Source organism: Lemur catta, chromosome 3, assembly GCF_020740605.2.
Source record: "Lemur catta isolate mLemCat1 chromosome 3, mLemCat1.pri, whole genome shotgun sequence".
Classification (NCBI taxonomy): Eukaryota; Metazoa; Chordata; class Mammalia; order Primates; family Lemuridae; genus Lemur; species Lemur catta.
In genome coordinates, this window is record NC_059130.1 from 32492144 (window position 1) to 32516108 (window position 23965).

Below are 23965 nucleotides of genomic sequence, written 5' to 3' on the forward strand. Positions count from 1 at the left end.
CACTTTTCATCCTTTTGAATCTGAAACGTCTGTGTGTGCCTTTATTAATTCATAATATAGTTTATTGATATCTTCTCTAGTTTTTTCCTGGCCAATTTCACTAACAATTTTCCTAAAGTTTATGAACTTTTACCTGTGTGAATTTCCTATATTTTATCCTTCTTTTATATTATTAACATCTGTTTCATTGCTATTGTTTTTTTCCTTCTACTTTCTTTTTGGTCTTGCTGTCATAACCTTAGAATGGATGCTCAGCTCATTAATTTCCAGCCTTTTCTTTTCTAACAAGCAAGCATTTAAATTATAAATCTCCTTCTGTTATGCTCTAAATGCATTGAATATGTTTTGGTATATGATTTTTTAATTATTGTTTAGTGCTAAATATTTTCTAATCTTCATTATGAGCTCTTCTTTGAATCGTGGGTTAGGTTATCAAACATTTGCATTTTTTCAAGTTATCATATTTTGTGTGTGTGAAATTTTCTACCTTAATCATACTATATTCTGAAAATATGGCTATGTTTTAAGAAAATCCAATTATTAAATTTTTGAAATCAATTTCATGGGTCATAGATGATCATTTTTTAAAAATGTCCCAGGTATACTTAAAAAGAATGCTTTACATCAAAATTTTTAACAATGTTGCTCAAATTTTGCGTGTCTTTATTTTCAGTCCAAGGACTTAGTCTGTCATGTCCCTGAAGAAGGAAGGAAGTTGATTCATTGAGTTTTGAACTGGGCCTTTGCTCTATTGCTCCTTTAATCTGTGCTATGTGCTCTGGGGCTGGGTGGTCTCTGTTGCTAAAACACGATGTTGACCTTCTCTTTATCTTTTGGACCCCGGATCCTCAATGAAGACCGCAAACCACACAGAGGTAAGAGAATTTGTTTTCCAAGATTTCTCCAATTTTCAAGAATATCAGCTCACACTCTTTGTGGTCTTTCTCGCCCTGTGCATCCTAACTTTGGCTGGCAATGTCATCATTGTGACTATCATTCGTATCGACCGTCATCTTCACACCTCCATGTACTTCTTTTTAGGTGTCCTCTCTACTTCAGAGACGTTTTACTCCCTAGTCATTATCCCACGCATGCTTTCCAGCCTCGTAGGCTTGAGCCAATCCATCTCCCTGGAGGGATGTGGGACTCAGCTCTTTTTTTTCCTTGGCTTTGCTATCACCAACTGCCTCCTGCTGGCAGTAATGGGGTATGATAACTATGTGGCCATCTGCAACCCACTTCGCTACTTAGTCATCACGAATTGGAGGGTCTGTGCCATGCTGGCATCCTCTGTCTGTGCCGCAGGAGGGTTCTCGCTTTCACTGGTTCAAGCTGTGGCCATTCTCAGACTACCCTTTTGCAACTCACTGACTGAACATTTTTTCTGTGATGTTCGACCTCTATTGGACCTGGCCTGTGCCACCCAGTCATCAATGATATTCTGACCTTAATTATCAGCTTCATGGCCATCACAGCTCCTGCCACCTTCCTCTTCATCTCCTATGTCCTCATTATTTCCACCATTCTCAAGATTGTCTCAGCTGAAGGCCGGAAGAAGACCTTTGCCACCTGTGCCTCCCACCTCACTGTGGTCATTATTCAGTATGGCTGTGCCTCCATTGCCTACTTCGAGCCTAAGTCAGAGAACACAAAGATCAGGATCAATTAATCTCAGTAACCTACACCATCATAACACCTTTACTAAACCCTGTTGTGTACAGTCTGAGAAATAAAGAAGTCCAGGATGCTCTACGGAAAGTGGTGTGTAGGAAATCCCTTTTCTAAAACGATAAATTCTACCCAAATACTTGTGTATGCCTTCCAGATGGAAGCATAAAGGTACAGTTATAGAGCAAGGATGTCATGTGATCAGCGAAGTCTTGTACATTCCAGCCAGGGCCCAAAGCAAAAGTAAAGCTGGGAGCTAGGCTCTGATATTAATTGAGTGTCATTTCCTCAACACCTTTGTTAACAGAATAAAAACACAGGTCACTTGACAGACCTTACACAGACACCCACTGGCCCTACTCCAAAAGATAATTATGAGGTCAAAGTCTGATATAGTGTTCATATCAAGCTTAAGTTTAAAGAGATCAGTCCATTTTGCTGAAGTATAAACCACATTAAAATCGTCACGCAACTGAATCTTCTTTTAACATGAATTGGATGCTTGAACAAGTGGTTACTAGAAAGGATGTGTGCAGGAATCCAATTGCCTTCTGTTTTAATAAGATAAGCGAAGCAAAAATAAAGATATCTTTTAATACACGGGTTTGGAATGAGCTGAAAACTTTCTAGAGAGAATATTTTTAACCAACCCACTGCACATTTCCTGTCACCCACATGTGGGACTCCAAATGAAAGAGAACCAAGGGCCAGGATGTGGGGAATGGGAGGGAAATTGAATGGAAAAGAATCCTAATCGGCATACAGCAGACATTTGATTCTGGTCACATGAACAGAGCTCAAGTAACTTGGTCTAATCCTCTGCTTCTTCTGGCTACAGATAAGCAACATGAAGGAGAAGGCCTTGTGGGGCTAGAAGCAAAGCTTCCTTCATGGGCAAGATAAACACAGGCTCAGAGGAAGAGGAGGCCACTCAGGGAGCAGATTGCTGAAAAGTGCTATGAAATTAGCTCAGAAGAAAGAAAAATTAGAAACATCCAAATTGAATCTTCCAGTGTTAAGAGAGTAGGGGAAGGGAAAAACAAGGACAATGTAGGGGCTGAAAGGAGAAAAAAAAAAAAAAAAAAACAAAATCTAGGAAAATGTCCTTCAGCTTAGGTCCTCTCCTTCCCTTTGTAAGCTAAGTCACAAAGGCAAGGAAAGAGAATTAAACAAAAATATGAAAGAGTCAACATAATACCTTTCTGAAAAATTGGGTAATTTTCTTATTCCTGAAAAACTGAGCAAAGTCAACAGTAAGGGATTTTGACATGAAAATGTCCATAAAATTAAAGCAATTGAGTTAGAAATGGAATAATAAAAGACTATTTACTGTTCCTTACCTCAAAAAAGAAAAAATAAAAAAGAGTCAGGGTGAATTTTAGACTCAATTTGTGAAACAAAATAGGTGATAAATAAAGAGTAATAATTATGAGTTATAATAACTGAGCAAATCAAAGTTATAATCCCAAGATATTTATGAAAAGATGCACAAGAAATACATAAGCACATAGTATTCTCATTGCAAAATATTCTTAAAATACAGAAATATCAAATAACATGGGTAAATCAATTGTGAATTTTATAGGCTCTGTATCAAGTGCATAAAAAGCTAACTTTAAGAAAGCTCTGCAATCCAATCTACTTTGTAATTCTGAGCTCCTAATCTGCCTGATGAAAAAAAAATCATCTGGACTTTTTCATGTAAACTCAAGCAATTAATGATTAAAAAGTCCTGTTATGAGTAAAAACAATAAAATTCAACGTTCTGCTCCTCCTCCTTCATACACTTCTCCCCCATTATCTTTAGGGTGAATCAAGTTCTGCTCAAGGCTTGCAGCTTTCTAGAAGAGGAAAACATTTGACTCATGGTCATTTTCACCTCCTCGAATTGGGTTCTATGGAGATACAGGAACTCCGAGGGCTATCCTTCTTGGCATTCATTGAGCTGACTCTGGTCTTGCCACATTCTTTAATCAGTGTGGTCCCTGGACTTCATATCTTCCTTGAGACCGTTTTGAGGCTACTACTCTAGGTCTACTGGCCCTCTCTTGGACAATTCTTGAGGCCACCTGGACATTCAGCTGCACCCTTGATCCTGTAGGGGAGTGAATAGGACTCAGTGAAGTGTCATCAAGCCATCACCCGATTCCTCACTCACCCATTTCTGCTCCACAAGTATTCAAGCCTTTTCTAAAAGGCTCCCCTGGGAGGTGAGGGGTATACCCCCTCTGTTTCTTTCAGATCCCTCTCCTCCTTTCCCACATCAGGGTTTACCTGGGGTAAGATCCAGATTGGGCTTTCCACAATATCTAACTAACTGTGGTGCTGTTTCCTTCAAAGGCTGAATGCCTTTATTTTTATTTTAGCAAAAAAACAAAACAAAACAAAACAAATCCCCAAAACCCTGAATTCTTCTCAACTCTATAATTTATAGTACACATTTCAAATACAAAATACTTTAGTACTTAGGCTTTCGATATTCAAAATCATTCTTTGTAAACCAAAAGAGGCTTTCCTCTCTAGAAGAGCTTGCTAAACTTAAAAACTATTTCAGCTTTTCTATACAAATATTTCAGTTTTGAGTTTTAAAAAATCTTTTTGAAATTCACTTGACTTTTTTTCCTGGATTGTCTTTCCCTGGGGCAAATGCATGTCCCTTGGAACAATGTGGAATAACAAAACTAGTTTTAAAAAGAGGAGAAACTTTAGCTTATTGTCTTATTATCACACAATATTTCTTCCTAGAGTATATTTTTGTGAAAATTCAGGAATCATTGACTTGTCATTTGGGACCCACAAGAAAAAATTGTCTGTCATAAATTGACTTCTCTAGAAGAGAAATTTCTATTTTAAGAGTATGGCCTTCAAATAATAGCTAAGTCTCCATAAGGGATGGAGTTCTCACCTCCCTAGACTGGAGGGTACTTATGTCTGCCGGTGGCATCTCCCTCCTCCATGTTGGGTGAAGTCTTCACCTATTCAGAGGGAGAGGGGTTTTCCTCTGCTTGCACAGGTACAGCCCTTCATAGTGGCCAATATAACCATTGGGTAAGCCAAGATCCTTAGTGCCTTCCTTGAAAATTGAAGAGGAGTAAGCAAAAGTCTTTACTGAAAGGAGCAGGCGCTGTCCACAGGCCCCAAAGCAGCACCTCTATCCCTCAATCCCTTTTATTTTTTTAAATAAAAGAAACTAATATGAAGTATATTTGGGACAAGTACATTCAAGTATTCAGGTACAATCTGGTAATGCCCCTTAGGGACATTCTGCATAGAGAGTTACTCCTGATTTTCTGGAAATTTCTGAGATCAGTCCAATGGCCTTAAGAATGTTTCAGTAAGTGTGTGTGTATGTGTGTGCGTGTGTATGTGTGTGTAAAAAATATATATATGTTCTTTTTGATATTTTTATTGATATGTCCTAGTTGTACATTATACATATTTGGGGGTACCTATAATTTAATATATGTTTATACTGCGTAATGATCAAATCAGGGCAATTCGGATATCGGATATCCATCATCTAAAATATTTTTCTTTTCTTTGTGTTGGGAACATTACAATTCTTCTCTTCTGTATATTTTGAAATATATAATAAATTATCGTTAACTACAATTTCCCTAATGTACTATCCAATGCTAGAACATATTCCTTCTATACAATTGTACTTTTGTACCTCTGAGCCAACTTCTGTCCACCTCCTTCCTCCCCACTTCCCTTCCCAGCCTCTGATAAGCATCGTTCTACTCTCTACCCCCATGAGATCCACTATCTTAGCTCCCAAATATGAGCAAGAACATGCAATATTTTTCTTTCCGTGCTTGGATTATTTCAAAACATAACGACATTTAGTTCTATCCATGCTGCTGCAAAGGACATAATTTCTTAGGTTGATTCCATATCTACTCCACACTTGTCTCCAATTTCATTTATTTGGGTTTTCCCCCTTTTTGTCTTAGCTAGTCTATCTGATGCTTTGCCAATTTTGTTTACCTTTTCAACAAAACAGCTTTTCATTTCATTAATATTTTGTATTTTTTAGTCTCAATTTTATTTATTTCTGCTCTAATCTTTACTATTTCTTTCCTTCTCCTAATTTTGGGTTTGATTTGTTCTTGCCTTTCTAGTTCCTTGACATGCATCATTATGTTGTTTATTTGGAGTCTTCCTAATTTTTTTTATGTAGGCATTTACTGTTATAAACTTCCCTCTTAGTACTGATTTTACTGTATCCATGGGTTCTGGTATGTGGTATTTCATTTTTATTTGTTTCAAGAAATTTTTATATTTTCTTCTTAATTTTTTTATTGATTCATTGGTTGTTCAGGAACATGTTGATTAATTTTCAGGCATCTGGACAGTTTCCAAAGCTCCTCTTATTGATTTCTAGTATTTTTCCATGGTGGTCAGAAAGAATACCTGATATGATTTTGACTTTTTGGATTTGTTGAGACTTTTCTTAATGACCTAATATATGTTCTATTCTGAAGAATGATCCATGTGCAGATGAGAAGAACATGTAAGCTGCATCAGTTGGATGAAATGTTCCATAAATGTCTGTTAGGTTCGTTTGGACTACAGTATAGTTTAATTCCAATACTCTTTTGTTGATTTTCTGCCTGAATCATATGTCCATTGCCAAAAGAGAAGTGCTGAAGTCCCCTATTATTATTGTATTGCAGTCTATCTCTCCCTTTAGATCTATCCATTTTTGCTTTCCATCTTTGGGTGAGCTGATGTTTAGTGCATATATATATGCTATTGCTATATCCTCTTGCTGAATAGACCCCTTTGACATTATATAATGACCTTTGTTTCTTTTTACAGTTTTTGACTTAACATATATTTTATCTGATATACATATAGCTACTTCTGCTGTTTTATAGTTTCTATTTGCATGGAATATCTTTTCCCATCCCTTCGCTTTCAGTCTGTATGTGTCTTTATAGGTGAATTGTCTTTCTTGTAGGAAGCATATAGTTGGGTCTGTTTTTTTAATTCATTGAGCCACTCTGTCTTTTATAGAGAATTTAGTCTATTTACAACCAATGTTATTATTGATGGGTAAGGCCTTACTGCTACCATTTTGTTGCTTATTTATTAGTTGTGTAACTCTTCTCTTTCTATCTTCCTTGCTTACTGCCTTCCTTTGTGTTTAAGTGATTTTTCTCTGATAGTATATATTAATACATTGATTTTTGTTTTTAGTGTATATATTATAGCTTTTTGCTTTGTTGTTATCATGAAGCTTACAAAGAAATGTCTTGTTATAACAAGTATTGAAAACTGATACCCAGTTGAATTTGATCACAAAAAGGAAAGAAATAAACACAATAGACTGCACACATTGAATCTTCCCCCACATACACATTTTGAATTTTTGATGTCACAGTTTACATTGTCTATCTCTTAACAAATTGTTGTAGTTATTATTTTAATTGTTTTTCTGTCTGTTTACTTACTAAAGATATAACTGATTTAAACACCAGGATTACCATGTTTGTATAACAATCTCATTATTGCCTTTTTATTTTAGCTTGAAGAACTTCTTTCAGTGTTTTTTGTACAACAGGCCTGTTGTACAGATAAATTCCCTTGGCTTTTGCTTGAGAAAAATCTTTATCTCATCTTAATTTCTGAGGGATAACTTTGCGGGGTACACTATTCTTGGTTAGTATTTTTTTTTTCCCTTTAGCACTCCCACCTGGCCTATAAGTTTTCTGAAGAGGAGTCTGCTTCCAGGCATATTGGATCTCCCATAAATGTTATTTGTTTCTTTTTATTGGCTGCTTTTGGGGTGCTCTCTTTGTCTTTTACCTTTGTGAGTTTGATTATAATATGTCTTGGGGTACTCTTTTTTGGATTGAATCTGTTTGATGACCTTTGGCCTTTATGTACTTGGATATTTATATCTTTCTCCAAATTTGAAAAGCTTTTCATTATCTATTTTAATAAGATTTCTACCTCTCTGTCTTTTTCAATTCCTTCCTTAAGTCCAACAATTTGAATATTTTCTCTTTTGATTTTGTCCAGTGTATCCTATAATCCTTCTTCATTCATTTTTATTCTTTTTTTCTACTCTGGGTATTTTCAAATAGTCTGTCTTTGAGCTCACTGATTCTTTCTTCTGTTTGATCAATTTTTCTGTTCATATTGTGTACTGCATTTTTTAATTTTACTCATTGTATTTTTCAGCTTCAGACTTATGTCTGAACTTTTTATTATTTAAATCTCTGTTAAATTTCTCTGATAAATGTCTGAATTGATTCTCTGTGTTTCCTTGAAGTTCTTTCAGCTTCCTTAAAACAGCTATTTGAAATTCCTTCTCTGAGATATCACATATCTCTATCACTTTGATGTCAGTCTCTGGTGACTCTTTTTCTCTTTTTGGTTAGATCATATTTCTCTGAGAATGTTCTTGATGCTTGTATAAGTGTGATGATGTCTGAGCATTGGGGTATTAGTTATATGTTTTAGTCTTCAGTGTCTGGCTTTGTTCATGCCTGTCCTTTTACACAAGGCCTTCCAAGGATTCTAAGGTGATTGGCTATTGGTCAGAGCTTGTAACCACTGCAGCCATCTCAGCAGTAGAAGATGATCTAAGCTGAGGCTTGCCATGAATCTCACAAAGGCTCTGAGGTTGATGTGGCTTTGTGGCTTAGATGGACCTGGGAAAGACCCAAGGAGGGTAAGGGGGCTGTGTGAAATGATGGCCAGGGACATGAATCCAGAAGACTGTCCTGTTGGCACAGATGGGCATGCCTATCAGCAGATCTATGCCCAGGTGGGATAGGTCTTGGACTGCAGTGAAAGAAGATGGAGTTGAAACTGGACCCCTTTAGGATCTACTGTGGGAAGGAGGCTGGTGGGTCAATCTCATTAGCTCAGATGTGCATGCATTATCCAGTAGGTCCCTGCACAAGAAAGGTAGTTACTCGACTGCAACAGGAGGGGCAAAAGGTAAGACAGGGCCCCCTCAAGATCTGCTGCTGGATAAAGGATGGTGTGTCTATCACATTAGTTCAGATAGGTGCACATCTTCCCTTTGGTTGCTCTACAGATGGGATAGTTCGATGACTGCAGCAGGAGGGCCTGGAGCTAAGACTGGTCCCCCTTGCATGGCTCCAGAAACTGGCACTGTTGCTCATTTTTGGATATGGATCTAAACCCAGAGCAACTGTAAACTTCACCCCTCTATTGTTCTCACATCTACCTGTGGGAGGAGATATCTTTCTACCTAGCCTAGTCCATGACGTTTGGAATGGGTGACTCCTTCTTCAAATGTGAAGACAACAACTCAAGTCTACAGGACACACAAACAAACAAACAAACAAATCAGCCAGGGAAACATGACACTACCACAGTCACACAATAACCCTTCAGTAACTTGACCCAAAGAGGTGGATAGCTATGGATTTCCAACAAACAATTCAAAATAATTGTTTTAATGAAGTTCAGTGAGTTATAAGAGGACACAAATGGACAATTCAATGAAATCAGGAAAACAATAAATAAACAAAGCAAGAAGTTCAACAAAGCAATATAAAACATAAAAAAGAACCAAACAAAAATTCTGGAGCTGAAAAATACAATAACTAACATGAAAAATATAATAGAGAGCTTCAACAGTAGACTTGATCAAGCAGAAGAAAGAATAAATAAATTCAAATACAAAGCATTTGAAATAATCCAAACATGGAAGAAAAAATAAGTAAGTAAGTAAATAAGTAAATAAGACAAGAAAACCCATAGGATTAATGGGACACTATAAAACTAACACATTATGGGAATTCCAGAAAGAAAAAAGATAAATAAACAGGCAGAGAGTTTATTTAAAAAATAATTGCTGGGGATGGGCGGGACATGGACAATGTATATGACCTGAACTTATGTACCCCCATGATGAGCTGAAATAAAAAAAATAAAATAAAATAAAAATAAAAACAGCCTTGGATAAAAATAAATAAATAAAAAATAAAAAATAATAAAAAATAATTGCTGAAAACTTCTTGATTCTTGGGAGGGAAATTGACATCCAGATTCATAAAGCTCAAAATTACCAAAGAGTATCAACCCAAAGGCCACACCAAGACACATTGTAATTAAATTATCTGAAGTCAAGAATAAAGAGAGAATTTTCAATAATGGCAAGAGAAAAGCTGCTCATCACAAAAAACCCCAAAAAACAAAAAAACAACCAAACAAAAACAAAAAGCTCCATAAGACAGTCTTCAGATTTCTCAACAGAAACCTTGGAGGCTGAAGGAGAAGAAGGATCATATATATTCATAGTTATGAAAGAAAAAAAAGCAGTCACTCAAGAATTCTCTACCCAATAAAATTATCCTTTGTATATGAGGGAGAGGTAAAGTCTTTCTTAGACAAAGTAAATCCAAAAGAGTTTGTCACCCTAGACCTCCCTCATAAGAAATGCTTAGGGTAGGTCTTCAAATTGAAATGAAAATACACTAAACCACAATCTGAAGACACATGACAACAAAAATCTCATGAGTAAAAGTAGATATAAAGTCAAATACAGAATCATATGTTACTATAATAGTGTAAACTACTTTAAACTTTAACATGAAAATTAAAAGACCAAATATTAATAGTAACTATAATCACTGAAGTTTATTAATGGATACACAATATAAAAAGAATTAAACTCTGAATACAAGAAAAGAAAATGTACTTGTTTGTGTGGAGTAAAAGTGTAGTTTTTGTATGCAATTAAATTCAAGTTGTTACCAACTTAAAATCAACAATTATAATGGCAAGACATTTTATATAAGTATTATGGTAACCACAAAGATAAAACCTATAATAGATACTTAAAATATAAAAGCAAAACAGTCAAATAAAATCAATATTAATATATATAACCTGAACTTTTGTACCCGCATGATAAGCTGAAATAAAAAAAAAAAAAACAGTGGAAGAGAGCAAGAGGGGAACAAAGCAACAGGAAAACAGACAGAAAACTATTAATAGTTTTCTGCAGTAGTAAGGCTTCATCTATCAATAATTATTAATACTTCAAATGCAAATTGATTAAACTTTCTAATCAAAAGGCTTAAAGTGGCTCAATGAATTTCTTTTTTTGAAACAAGCCCAAGATCCAGCAATTTTCTGTCTACAAGAGACTCATTTCCAATTTAAGAACACATATAGGACAAAAGTAAGGGATGGAAAAAGGTATTCCATATAAAAGGTAACCTAAAAAAAAAAATTGGGGGTTGCTATACTTATATCAGACAAAATAGACCTTAAGAAAAAAGTGTCTCCAGAAATTATGAAAGTCATTATGTAATCGAGAAAAGGTTAATTCAGTAGGAAGCTATGAAATTATAAATATTTACACAGCCATCATCAGAGAACATAAATATATAAAGAAAATATTGACAGATTTGAAGGGAGAAGTTGACAGCAAGATAACAATTATAACTCTGCTTTCAATAATGGATAGAACATCTAGATATAAAATCAATAAAGAAACAGAAGACTTGAATAACACTATACAATAAATGGATCTACCAGACATATTTAGAACTTTCCATCCAACAGTAGAATACATACTCTTCACAAATAAACATGGAACATTCTCTAGGAAAGATCACATGTTAGATCATAAAACAAGTCTTAACAAATTTAAGGAGATTGAGAGCATTTCAAGTATTCTTTCAGACCACAATGGAATAAAACTAGAAATAAATAGCAGCAAGAAATGGGAAAATTCACAATTATGTACGAACTACACAACAAACTATAATTAAAGAGATCCAAAGGAAATTTTAAAAATATCTTGGGACAAATGAAAACAATAAAATAACATGCCAACATGTATAGGATGCAAGAAAAGCAATTCTAAAAGGAAAGTTTATGGCAACAAATGCCTACATTTAAAAAAAAGACGTATCTCAAATACACAACCTAACTTTTCACCCCAAGGAACTAGCAAAAGAAGAAGAAACTAAGTCCAATGTTAAAACAATAATAATAATAATAATAATAATAATAAAGATTAGAGAAGAAATAAATCAGAGAGTAGAAAAACAATAGAAAACTAAGAAAACCAAGGTTAGTTTTTAGAAAATTTAAATAAATTTGACATTCCCTTAGTTAGACTAAAAAGAAAAAAAGACAGAGAACTCAAATTTAGAAATGAAAGGAGAGATATCACAACAGATACCTCAGATATATTAATAAAAAGCAACATGAGACTTTTATGAACAACAAAATGTCAGTGAACTATATTTTCATAACCCAGAATAAATGGATAAGTAAATTCCTAAAAACATACAACCTATCAAAGTAATCAAGATGAAATAAAAAGCCTGACTGGACTAATAACAAATAAGGAGAGTGAATCGGCTATCAAAAACCTTTCAACAAAGAAAAGCCCTGGACAAGAAGGCTTTGTGTGTGAAATCTACCAAATAGTCAAAGAAAAGTTTCTACCAATCCTTAAGCTCTTCCAAAAAATAGAAAAAGAAACAGTTCCAAACTCATTTGATGAGGCCAGCATCACCTTGATACCAAAGCCAGACAAAGACACCACAAAAAAGAAAACTGCAGCCAAAATCTCTGATGAGCATAGATGCAAAAATTCTCAGCAAAATACAAGCAATCTACATTCAAGAGCACATCAGAAAGATTAGACACCACGGCCAAGTGGGCTTTATCTCTTTCATGCAAGGTTAGTTCAACATGAGCAAAGCAGTGTGACATACCACGTTAACAGAATGAAAAATGAAAACCATATGACAATCTCCATAGATGCAGAAAAAGCATTCACATCTATTCATGATAAAAACTCTCAACAAAATAGGCAAAGAAGGAACTAATCTCAACACAAGAAAGGCTATTTATAAAAAAAACCCCACAGATAATATCATAATCAATAGGGAAAAACAGAGTTTTTCCTAGAAGATCCAGTACAAAGCAAGAATGCTCACCCTTGCCATTCTATTAAACATAGAGCAATTAGACAAAAGAGAGAAATAAAAGGCACCCAAATTAGAAAGGGACAGGAAAAATTATCTCTGCTTAAAGATGACATGATCTTTTATATAGAAAATACTAAAAACTCCATAAAAGAAAGAAATGGTTTGAACTAATAAATTCACTAGAGTTGCAGGATATTAATTCAATATACAAAAATCAGTAGCATTTCTTTACATCAAAAATGAACAATATAAAAAGGAAATTTTAAAATACTATTTACCAATAGCATCAAAAAGAATAAAATGCTTAAGAATAAATTTAATGAAAGAGCTAAAAGATCTTTATACTAGAAATTATAAGACATTGATGAAAGAAATTAAAGAAGACACAAATAAATATAAAGATATCCTATGTTCATGTATCGGAAGAATTGACATTAAAATGTCTACGTTACCTAAAGTGATCTATATAATCAATGCAATCCCTATCAAAATTCCAAAGGCATTATTCACAGAAAGTTTTCAAAATTCCAAAATTTGTATGGACCCACAAAACATTCCAAATAGCCAAAGTAATCTCGATAAACAAGAAAAAAGTTGGAGGTATCACACATCCTGGTTTCAAATTACATTGCAAAATTATAGAAATCAAACAGTAAGGTACTGGCATTAAAACAGACACATAGACCAAAGGAACAGAATCAAAAACTTAATACCATTCACAATAGATACAAAGAAAATAAAATACCTAGGAATATACTTAACCAAAAAGGTGAAAGATCTCCACAAAGAGAACTATGAAACATTGAGGAAAAAAATTGCAGATGATACAAACAAGTACAAAAGCATATCATGCTCATGGATAGGTAGAATCAAAATTGTTAAAATGTTCATATTACTCAAAGTGATTTACATATTCAATCCAATCCCCATCAAAATACCAATGTCTCATTTCACAGACCTAGAAAAAATAATTCTACATTTTATTTAGAACCAGAAAAGAGCCTGAATAAACAAAGCAATCTTAAGTAAAAGGAACAAATCTGGAGGCATCACATTACCAGACTTCAAATTATACTATAAGGCTATGGTAACCAAAACAGCATGGTATTGACACAAAAATAGAGACATAGACCAATGCAACAGAACAGAAAGCCCAGATATAAAACCATCCACATACAGCCAACTGATCTTTGACAAAAACAGACAACAATGAACACTGGAGAAAAGAAGCCCCATTCAATAAATGGTTTATTATTTTTTCTTTGAATTTTTATGTCTTTAATTATAAAGGAGGCTGAGTATCTTTTCATATGCTTATTAGCCTTTCTTACTTCATTTGCTGTTAATGTCCCTTTACATATTTTGGTCATTTTTCATACTGTGTTGGTTGTCCTTTTATTATAAGAGTTCTAAGATAAGAAGATATGCATTGTATCATACATGTTGCAAATATTTTATTCCATTTATCATTTTTACTGAGCTTGTGCATTTGAATTTTGTCAGTTATATTTATCTCCATATCAAACTTTATTGCTTTTGCATTTTGATTAGTGCTTAAAAAGAACTTCTTAACTCCAAGATTATTTTAAAAAGTACCCATGGGTTCTTCCATACTTCTTATGCTTCAACCTTAATTCCAGATTTATCTGAAATTTATTCGGTTGTAAGAAACAAAGTTAGGTATATATTCATCCCTTTGTATCCATGAGGATTGGTTCCAGGATGCCCCATGGATAACAAAATCCAAGGAGGCTCAAGTCCCTTAGATAAAATGGTGTAGTATTTGCATACAACCTACACACATCCTCCCATATACTTTAGCACTCCTAGATTACTTATAATACCTAATCCAATGTAAATACTATGCAAATAGTTGTGATACTACATTTAGGGAATAATGACAAGGAAAAAAAGTGTTTACATGTTCAGTACAGATGCAACCCTTCTTTTTTTCCAAATATTTTTGACCTGCAGTTGGTTGAATCCATAGATGCAGAATGCACAGATATAAGAAGGCTAAGTTTACTTCCTAAAACCAAGTAGGATGTACATTTTTTATTACCAATAACTAGCCTATCATTGCAACACCATACATTTAATGATAAAAATGTCTCATACTATTACTACTTTATGCTATCGTATGCTAGATTTTATCCTTTATTCTTCCTTAGAATTTATTTTCATTGGTTTATCATTGTATTCATAGAAATTTAGCAAGACTCATCATCTGTAGTCTTTAAATAACTGAAGCTTTGTGTCCAAAGTAAGCTTTAAAATGTTTGTTTTTTATGTTCCAGTAGTTTTAAAATATTCTTCATATAGAATTTGCACACTTCTTTTTGTTTGTTTTAAAACATATAGTAATATTTATATTAGACCAAATAGAATTTACAGTAAGCAGCATTAAAAGAAAAGTGATATTTTGTATTAATTTAAGATGATATACAAATTTTAGTAGTATATATCAGTAATGGTTCTTCATGGAACAATCAAAATAGTTACAATATATACAAAGTGAAACTGAAAAATATACAAAAAATTGAAAAATCCACAATTACAGTGAAAAACCTTTTTACAAATATTTTTTGGATTTTACATATATTTATTTATATTATTTAAACATTAGAAAATATTTGAATGTTTACCAAAATATGTCCTATTAAATGCTTTTATCTTATTTTTATTAATATTTCAAAGTATTATGGAGGTACAAATGTTTTTGGTCACATGGATTGCTTTTGTAATGCTTGAGTCAGGGTTAAATGTGTGCCCATCACCCAGATAATGTTCATTGTACCTGTTAGGTAAGTTTTCCCCCTCCCCTTCTTAATCCTCCTCCCTGTTTGATTTCCACTGGTATATATATACCACATTGTGTTAATCCACTCATGAACTGATGGGCATTGAGTTGATTTCACATCTTTGCAATTGTGAATTGTGCTGCAATAAACATTTGAGTGCAGATGTCTTTTTGATAAAAAATGGCTTATTTTCCTTTGGGTAGATACCCTGTAGTGAGATTGCTGGATAGAATGGTAGGCCTACTTTTAGTTCTTTGAGAAATCTCCATATTGTTTTCTGCGGGGAGATAGCTATGCTCCCTGCAAAGAGGTTTTTCTCTTTCTTCTGATCAATCTCTAAGTTGACTATGCCAGTTTGCAGGGAGTTAGCTACGCTCCCCGCAAAGAAGTTTTTTTCTTCCGATCAGGTCTCTCAGGCAGGGGTCATCGCAAAGGATGAAAAAATAGTAGGAAAGAGAAATAAAAATAAAATAATGATAATAATACACAGAGCCAAAGATATAGTTTATAAAGTAAAGGTTTATGAAAATAGATGAAAGGAGGATGTCCAGATGGATATATTTCTTTCCTGCAAAAAATATATCAAAGACTGAAACTCCACACAGGTATTTTATAGGGTAGATACAGGCTCATTTACTTACTAACAGGCAGTTTGGTTTAGGGTCAAAGTCTTCTAAAAGGCTGCTACAGATCCTTTAATTAACTCTATCTAGGGGAACAATGAGTTACAAAATCTTCTTGGGGCAAACTTCCAAGTTTTCTGATAAGGCTATTACTTTAGCAAAAAACAGAGACATCTTGTCTCTGATGATTGTGTTCTTGGAGACAGAGATGATCTCAGAAGTCAACATGAGCTGTGCTTTGTGTTAATTACTTTAACTGCATGGGTCCATCTGGGCCTGGCTCGGGCATTAGCATATCTATCTGGGCCCGGCTTGGGCATTAGCATATCTATTTGATCAGCTCTCATCTCTGGGGGCTTTGTCTGTCAGCTCTGGCAACCTTTTGGTTCTAGGTGAAGCCTGTCTTGTCTTTCAAAACAGGTGAGAACCATAGGCCTAGTTTATAGCTGTCTCCTTGAAGTGCAGCTGTTACTGACCAACGAGACACACTCCTGAGGTGAGGCAGCTTTTGAACTTACACATTTATTTTTTCTTTAAGGCAAAGCCTTATTTGACTTCTGAAATCAAATCTTGTCTCCAAAAATACAGGGGGCATTTCTATAACTCAGTATTCTTAGGCTCAACAGTTTTCCACAGAGACTGTACTAATTTGCAGTTCCACCAACAGTGTATAAGTGTTTCTTTCTGCATCTATGCCAGCATCTATTGTTTTAGACTTTTAAATAAAAGCCATTCTAACAGGCATAAGGTGATATCTCACTGTGGTTTTAATTTGCATTTCCCTGATGATTAGTGATATAGAGCATTTTTTCATGTGTTTTTTGACCATTTGTCTATTTTCTTTTCAAAAATTTCTGTTCATGTCTTTTGCCCATTTTTTAATGGGGTCCACATTTTTCTTTCTTCTTGCTGATTTGTTTGGGTTCTTTGTAGATTGTCATTATTAGCCCTTTATCAGATGTGTAGATTACAAATATTTTCTCCCATTCTGCAGGTTGTCTATTTGCTCTGTTATTTCCTTAGCTGTGCAGAAACTTTTTAATTTACTCAAGTCACATTTATTTACTTTTGTTGTTGCTCCAATTGTCATTGGGGCCTTAGTCATAAATTCTTTGCCTAGACTAATGTCTAGAAGAGTTTTTTCCTAAATTTTCTTGTAGAATTATTATGGTTTCATGCCTTCCATTTAAGTGTTTTATCCACCTTGAATTAATTTTTGTGAGTGTTGATAGATAAGGGTCCTGTTTCATTCTCCCACATGTGGCTATCCAATATTCCCAGCACCATTTATTGAATGGGGCTTCTTTTCTCCAGTGTTCATTGTTGTCTGCTTTTGTCAAAGATCAGTTGGCTGTATGTGGATGGTTTTATATCTGGGCTTTCTGTTCTGCTGCATTGGTCTATGTCTCTATTTTTGTGCCAATACCATGCTGTTTTGGTTACTACAGCCTTGTAGTATAGTTTGAAGTCTGGTAATGTGATGCCTCCAAATCTGTTCTTTTTGCTTAGGATAGCTTTTGCTATTCAGGCTCTTTTCTGGTTCCAAACAAAGTGTAAGATGATTTTTTATTATGTGGACAAATAAACAGGCAAATCACTAAGGGTGGTTTCTTGTCTGCCTAGCCAGAGCTTTGCTAATTTTGAAATTGTTTAGAAACTTGTTTGTATTTCACAGTCATCATCTAGTCCACTAAATGTATATCTCTTAACATTTTCTAACTCAAATTAATATAATCTCATTTCTAATACTAGATTAGCAGGCAATCTTCCTTTTGGGGGACTTACGTTTCCCTTTCATTTTTCTAAGAATCCCTGTAACTTAAGCATTACAAAAGGGGTAATTGTCTTTACATAAACACCTAGTTAGAGAGAGTCTAGAGTCTGATTAGTTTAATTTTTATTTTTCTTTCTGTTTCCCTTTGAGAACAACTGGTATAAACTGAGAAAATACTGATCTTCTGCTAATTTCACTGTGGCAGACTGTATTTTCAAAAGGTGGATATATATCTCTCATTCTACATGCACTTCTTATAGTCATCCATTCTCCCATTAAGAGTCTGTACTCCCTCATCTTGAAGCTAGATGGGTCTTTGTTACTGATTGACCAAGACAGCGAGGAAGTCCAGGCCACGCAAAAAGACTATGTGTAGGTATTTCAGTCCAGGTCCAATTCCAACTGACTGGTATGTAAGTAAGTAAGTAAGCCCTAGCCACCTCCTGACCAAAACTACATGAGAGGCACTGTGTGAGAACAGCCTAACTGAGACCAGTCTCCCCTAGAGAGATAATGACAAATGACAGTTGCTAATTTATGCCACTAAGTTTGGAGTAGTTTGTCATGAAGCAATAGATGATAGAAACAGCTGGGTTTCAGTACAAGCAATTATGGACATATACAACTATAGTTACACACCTAGATAATTAATTCTACCTACTCAGTGCTAGGCCAAGGTAAAGACCCAAGCACAGATCCCAGGGACATGGCCCCTGCTAGTGGTCAGCCCTGTCAGTTGTTTATGCAGTCAGACCTTGAGAAACCTGCCAACTGGGAGTCAGAGGTTGTTTGGCCATTAACCTCCTAACAGATCCCTAACTTTCATTTCCTGGTTATTTGTAAATATAGAATTCTGTTAGATTTTATTTCTTAACCCTTGAAACATGAAAAGACACCCTCTTTACTGGAAAATAAGGTTACTATAAATCCGTCTCTAAGATGGCCTCTTAATTTTTTGACAGGGAGCTTGGATCATTGCAATATAGTTTTCTCTATCCTTTCTCTGTGTTCTTAGAGCTGTCCTAATTGTCCCTGCTGAAAGGGGATTTATGCACACTTCCCATTTGGGGGAGGGAACCCCTTTCTGCCTCAGTGCTGATTTGGGTAACAATTTGGCCCCTCTCACTAGAGCAAAGAAAGAAAACTACACATTTAATCAACAGGGGGGTGGAAAAATGCAGGACTATTATATCATAATTAGACCCCTAAAACACTGCAGGTTATAATACCTGTGAAGATACTACTTAGTTGCAAATAATAAAGGGAAAAAAAGTGGGATGTTAACTTTATCAATGATAATTTAATTGAAAATTTTCAAGTTTACTAAGAAACTCCAGTTTGGGTGGTATTTTCTTTTCTTGCACCTCAAAAACTTATAAAGATAATAGCAAATGTTATTAGCATTCTTATATTTGCTATAAACTTTTTAACTTCCTAAATTTAAAATTTACCACAAATTCAGAGAAAGAAGAATAGGAAACACAAACAAGCAAAAAGAATGGGTATATAGGGCATTTTTCAAATTTATCAAGGTATGAACGCAGGCACTTCATTTTTTACCAAGTGTGGAAAAATTAACCTAGAGGAGAATTGGCAGGATTTCATAATGAGATAGATATGAAACAAAAAATCTAAAATAAAGTACTTAGGGTTGAGGAGGGGAAACCAGTGTCAAGATAACCCCAGAGTAACCTCATGAAGCCTAGTGTGTTTAACCATTTGTCTACTGGTCCCTTAGGATGAAATCCTGATGGGTTTTTGGGGCACTAACAATGGTTTTCTAGACTTTTAGAGAGGTTTACGTAGTCTACAGAGATTTGATCTCCCATTTCTGAATCCTTCAGGACAAAAGCTATAGCTAGAATTGACTTTTTTAGTTCAGGGAAGGAAAAAAAAAAAAAAACTCTTCTCATATTGAGCAAGGTTCTTAACTACAGGGAGAGCCAGATAGTTTCCTGGAATCCAAGAGAGTGCTCACAGCTAGAGCTCACTTGTTCTTTGTAACCATGGTTTTCCAAGGCTGAAGTGTATAAAAATAGAATATTTATTTAAAAAACAAAACATGACAAATAAGCTACCACTGTTTCTACTTGCAGTGAAAACTGTCTCAAGACTCCCAAAGCACAAGTCTATATAATCTGGTAAATGTATCCCACACTTAACGAGGTCCCGTGGGTCTTGCTGTCTGCCTCCTCCTGGTCCCAGGCTGACTCTCTAGGGTGCTCAGGGAGTGGCACTCAGAAATCCTGAAAGCTGCGCCTCAGAGAGACTTTCTTGGCATCAAAAGCTCCTCCTCCATCTGGAGGGAATATCTAGTACCCAAAAAGTCTTCTGTAACTTTCCTTTTACTTTCTTCCTTGGACTGGCCCTATGGCAGATTGAATGATCACATTCTGATGCCTTTTCTTCATGGCCTTGATCTGTGAATACTTGTGATCAATGGGGCACATCTCTGACTTCTATCTCCATTTTTCTGTTAAGCCACAGATTTGCAGGGAGAGAAGTAAGTGTGGTTTGGAAAAAAGACTGCAATGGTTAGCAGAGGGAGCCATAAGAGGAATAAAATACATGTATGGGTTTTATTATTGTTAAGGGGCAAATTATATTAAGCTGGAAAGGATCCTGGTATCTATGAAAATTTGGTTTTGTTCCTTGTTCAAATATATCTCCTGTTAATCCTGAGGACTCAGGATTTTCCAGGATTAGAATATCTCGACTAAGATGGTTAAAAACAAAACAAACAAACAAAAAAAAAAAAAAACTGGCTCTGACACTTATCAGCCATGCTCCCCTGTCTATATTCTCGTCTTAAGACAATTCATAGTCTACAGAGACACAAATTATAAAGCTTTATAAAAAATGTTTACAGTTACTTACCATGCTACACATATCATGAACAACTTTCTCTGTCAAGAAATGGTCTCAGGTGTCTAACACAAAATTTATTTTTTGCAACCCCATCTGATTTCCTTTCATATCATGCTCTGAGGAGTTGAAGTACAAATGTGCACCAATCCTTTATAGATACTTTTTTTGGTAGATTTTCTTTATGAAAAGTGGTGTATTTCTGAAAAGTAGACAAAATACATTTAATTTTAAAAGCACGAAAGAAGTTTGCCTTTGAATTTTATCTGATAGTAAATCATTTTGTAACGAGGTTCATTTGCTTTGTGTCCAGCAAAATGTACTTTTGTGGCAACTCCATCATTCTGTTACTGAATTTATTTTTGAACAACTAACCTATTACATAATTATGTCTTGGTTATAATGGGATAAAACCTACTGGAAAAGTTGCACTACCAGTGTATTTTCCAATTACATGTTACCAATGTATGCCTTCTTCCATTGTTATAATATTATAACTCCAATGTTAAAATTTAGCCTGATTATTTAGTTGTTGGTTGCTGTCACAGGCATAGACATTAAGAAAAAGCAGACAAAGGTTAAAAATATTTATGCCTTCTCCTCTTTGAAGAAAATCTAACTGTAGTGTTCCAGTACTCTGCTTCCTGATGGGCAGTTTGTGTGATGGAGCAATGACTTGCAATGATGCTACCAGAAGATATTTGCGCCCTATCTTGGAGTGGTTGCCCTGGTATCATAAAAAGAAGGAATGCATGGTTCCTGTCTAGCTGTGGAGGGGACAGCTGTACCATGCAGTCTTGTGTAGTTGGAGGAATAATGGACAGGGGGTCATAAGACATGAGTTCCAGTCTTGGTTTAGTCCTTTGACACTTGTCTGTCCATGAGTAATTCCCTAACCAGAGCTAATCCTAATTTTTTGCATTTGAAGAGAAACAGTAATCTTTGTCCTCCGTGCTCCATTAGAAATTAAATAATATATGTGAACATATTTTGTAGTCATAAATGCACTATAATGTGCTTACAATACCAAAAAAAAAAAAAAAAGCCAGTATACAGCTCTATGCTACCTACATGTGCAAGAACATATAGGCCTCAGAGAGAGAGAGAGACAGAGAGAGAGAGAGGGAGTAAGGAGGAAAAAGATTTTCTAGAGGACCTGGGCTTTGTTTGACTTTGAAAAATGAGTGATATCTAGGGAAAAAGAGTGTAGAACAGAGTTGAGAGCAGCAGTACCATCAAAGAGAAAAGACTGGAATGAGAATGCAGTGTGGAAGTCACAGTAACAAGAGCTCTCCTCAAACTCTAGAAGCTCAGAAATTAGTAGGGACATGAAGAGCCTTTAATTTCTTCATGATACCACTGAATTTGAATGTATTCAATACTTTTTAAAATTCTAATATAAGTATTATACTTAACAGTATACAATTCTCCTATCAACAATTCTATGATGTTATCATCACTATAAAGATGAGGAAACTGGTCTTAGAGATGTTAAGTCCTTGCCCAAGATAAATTAGCACATGATATTAATATAACTAGGAAATGAGTTTACAACTTTTGGCTGTAAAAGCCATGTACTTTATTCTTACTTAGAAAAGAACGTTTCTCCCCTGTCTACTCCTAAAAGAAATAAGCATGAATGTAAATATAAATAAGCAGAGGCCTAAGGTAGATTAATAAGAAGAATTTGCCTAGCCTACTATTTGACAGAAATTAGCCATCTAGGATCCTTATGCATTTTTTTCTTTCTTAGATACCATTTATGATTTAATGAAGAAAGAGAATCACACTTTGGTAAGTGAGTTTATTTTTCAAGGTTTCTCCAGCTTCCATGAGCACCAGCTCACCCTTTTTGTTGTGTTCCTTGCATTGTACCTATTCACCCTGGCAGGCAATATTATCATTGTGACCATCATTGGCCTTGATCACCACCTCCACACCCCCATGTACTTCTTCCTCAGCATGCTGGCAGTTTCAGAGACTGTGTACACACTTGTCATTATACCAAGGATGCTCTTTAACCTCTTAGGCCTGATTCAGCCAATTTCATTGGCAGGTTGTGCCACTCAGATGTTCTTCTTCATCACTTTGGCCATCAATAACTGCTTCCTGCTCACGGCAATGGGGTATGACCGCTATGTGGCTATTTGCAACCCCTTGAGGTACTCAGTCATCATGAGCAAGAGGCTGTGCGTCCAGCTGGTGTGGGGGGCCTGCAGCATTGGCCTGACTGTAGCGATGACCCAGGTGTCCACTGTGTTCAGGCTGCCCTTCTGTACCACAAAGGTGGCCCACTTCTTCTGTGACATCCGGCCTGTGATGAAGCTGTCCTGCATTGACACCACCGTCAATGAGATCCTGACTTTGGTCATCAGTGTGCTGGTGATCCTGATTCCCATGGGCTTGCTTTTCATTTCCTACATCCTCATCATCTCCACCATCCTCAAGATGGCCTCTGCTCAGGGCAGGAAGAAGGCCTTTGCCACCTGTGCTTCTCATATCACTGTGGTCATTGTCCACTATGGCTGTGCCTCCATCGCCTACCTCAAACCCAAGTCAGAGAACACCAGGGATCAGAACCAGCTGATCTCTGTTACCTACACTGTCATCACTCCCCTTCTGAACACTGTGGTGTACACCCTGAGGAACAAAGAGGTCAAAAACGCTCTGTGCAGGGCTATAGGCCAAAAACTCTCCTGACAGGATGGGCCTATTGCAAACAGGGCCTTAGAAGAATTTCTAGACAGGAAAAAGTGGAGGAGTACCCACAGTCACTAGAGTTGAAATTCTGGGCCCTAATAAGCAGTGGTTGAATGAGAAAAGGAGAGAGCAAAGGAACAATAAATTCAGCCACTTGAGAATGGGAGAAAGTCCACCAAAGCACAAGCAAGCTTGCATCTCACAAGAGAACAGGCATAGTATGGAGTACAAATACAGAAGAACTCAGTGGTGTTGGGAAGGAGATGGGCAGTCTGGGCAGTCTGGGACAGAATAAGATCAGGATAGCAGACAGAAGGAATGAAGGGAGGCTGCTCTAGGGCAAGGCTAAAGTTTTAAATATATTCTATGACACCCTTTTTTGGATATGGTGTTTCTGCCTACCCATTTAGGGCCACATAGATTTAACACCTAACTGAAGTCATTCTTTCATGGACAATTCAAGGTTTTTTGCATCTTAGACACCATAAATAAAAGGGATATCAGAGATAATAAACATTTATAAATTTAGCTGCCCTTGAAGTCTCGGTAGTTTTCAGAGAAGTTCCAGGTGTACCATATGGGAAAATAGAT

At 35.6% G+C, this 23965-nt stretch overlaps 1 protein-coding gene across 1 annotated transcript; it reads left to right on the top strand.

Moving 5' to 3' along the window:
* Window positions 1-851: 851 nt before the first annotated feature.
* On the top strand, window positions 852-23374 carry LOC123634811 (olfactory receptor 2M2-like). The gene is given in 4 exon segments (XM_045546528.1): window positions 852-1419; window positions 1422-1649; window positions 1652-1780; window positions 22428-23374. Coding segments are annotated over 4 exon segments (1872 nt in total).
* The last annotated feature ends 591 nt before the right edge of the window (window positions 23375-23965 follow it).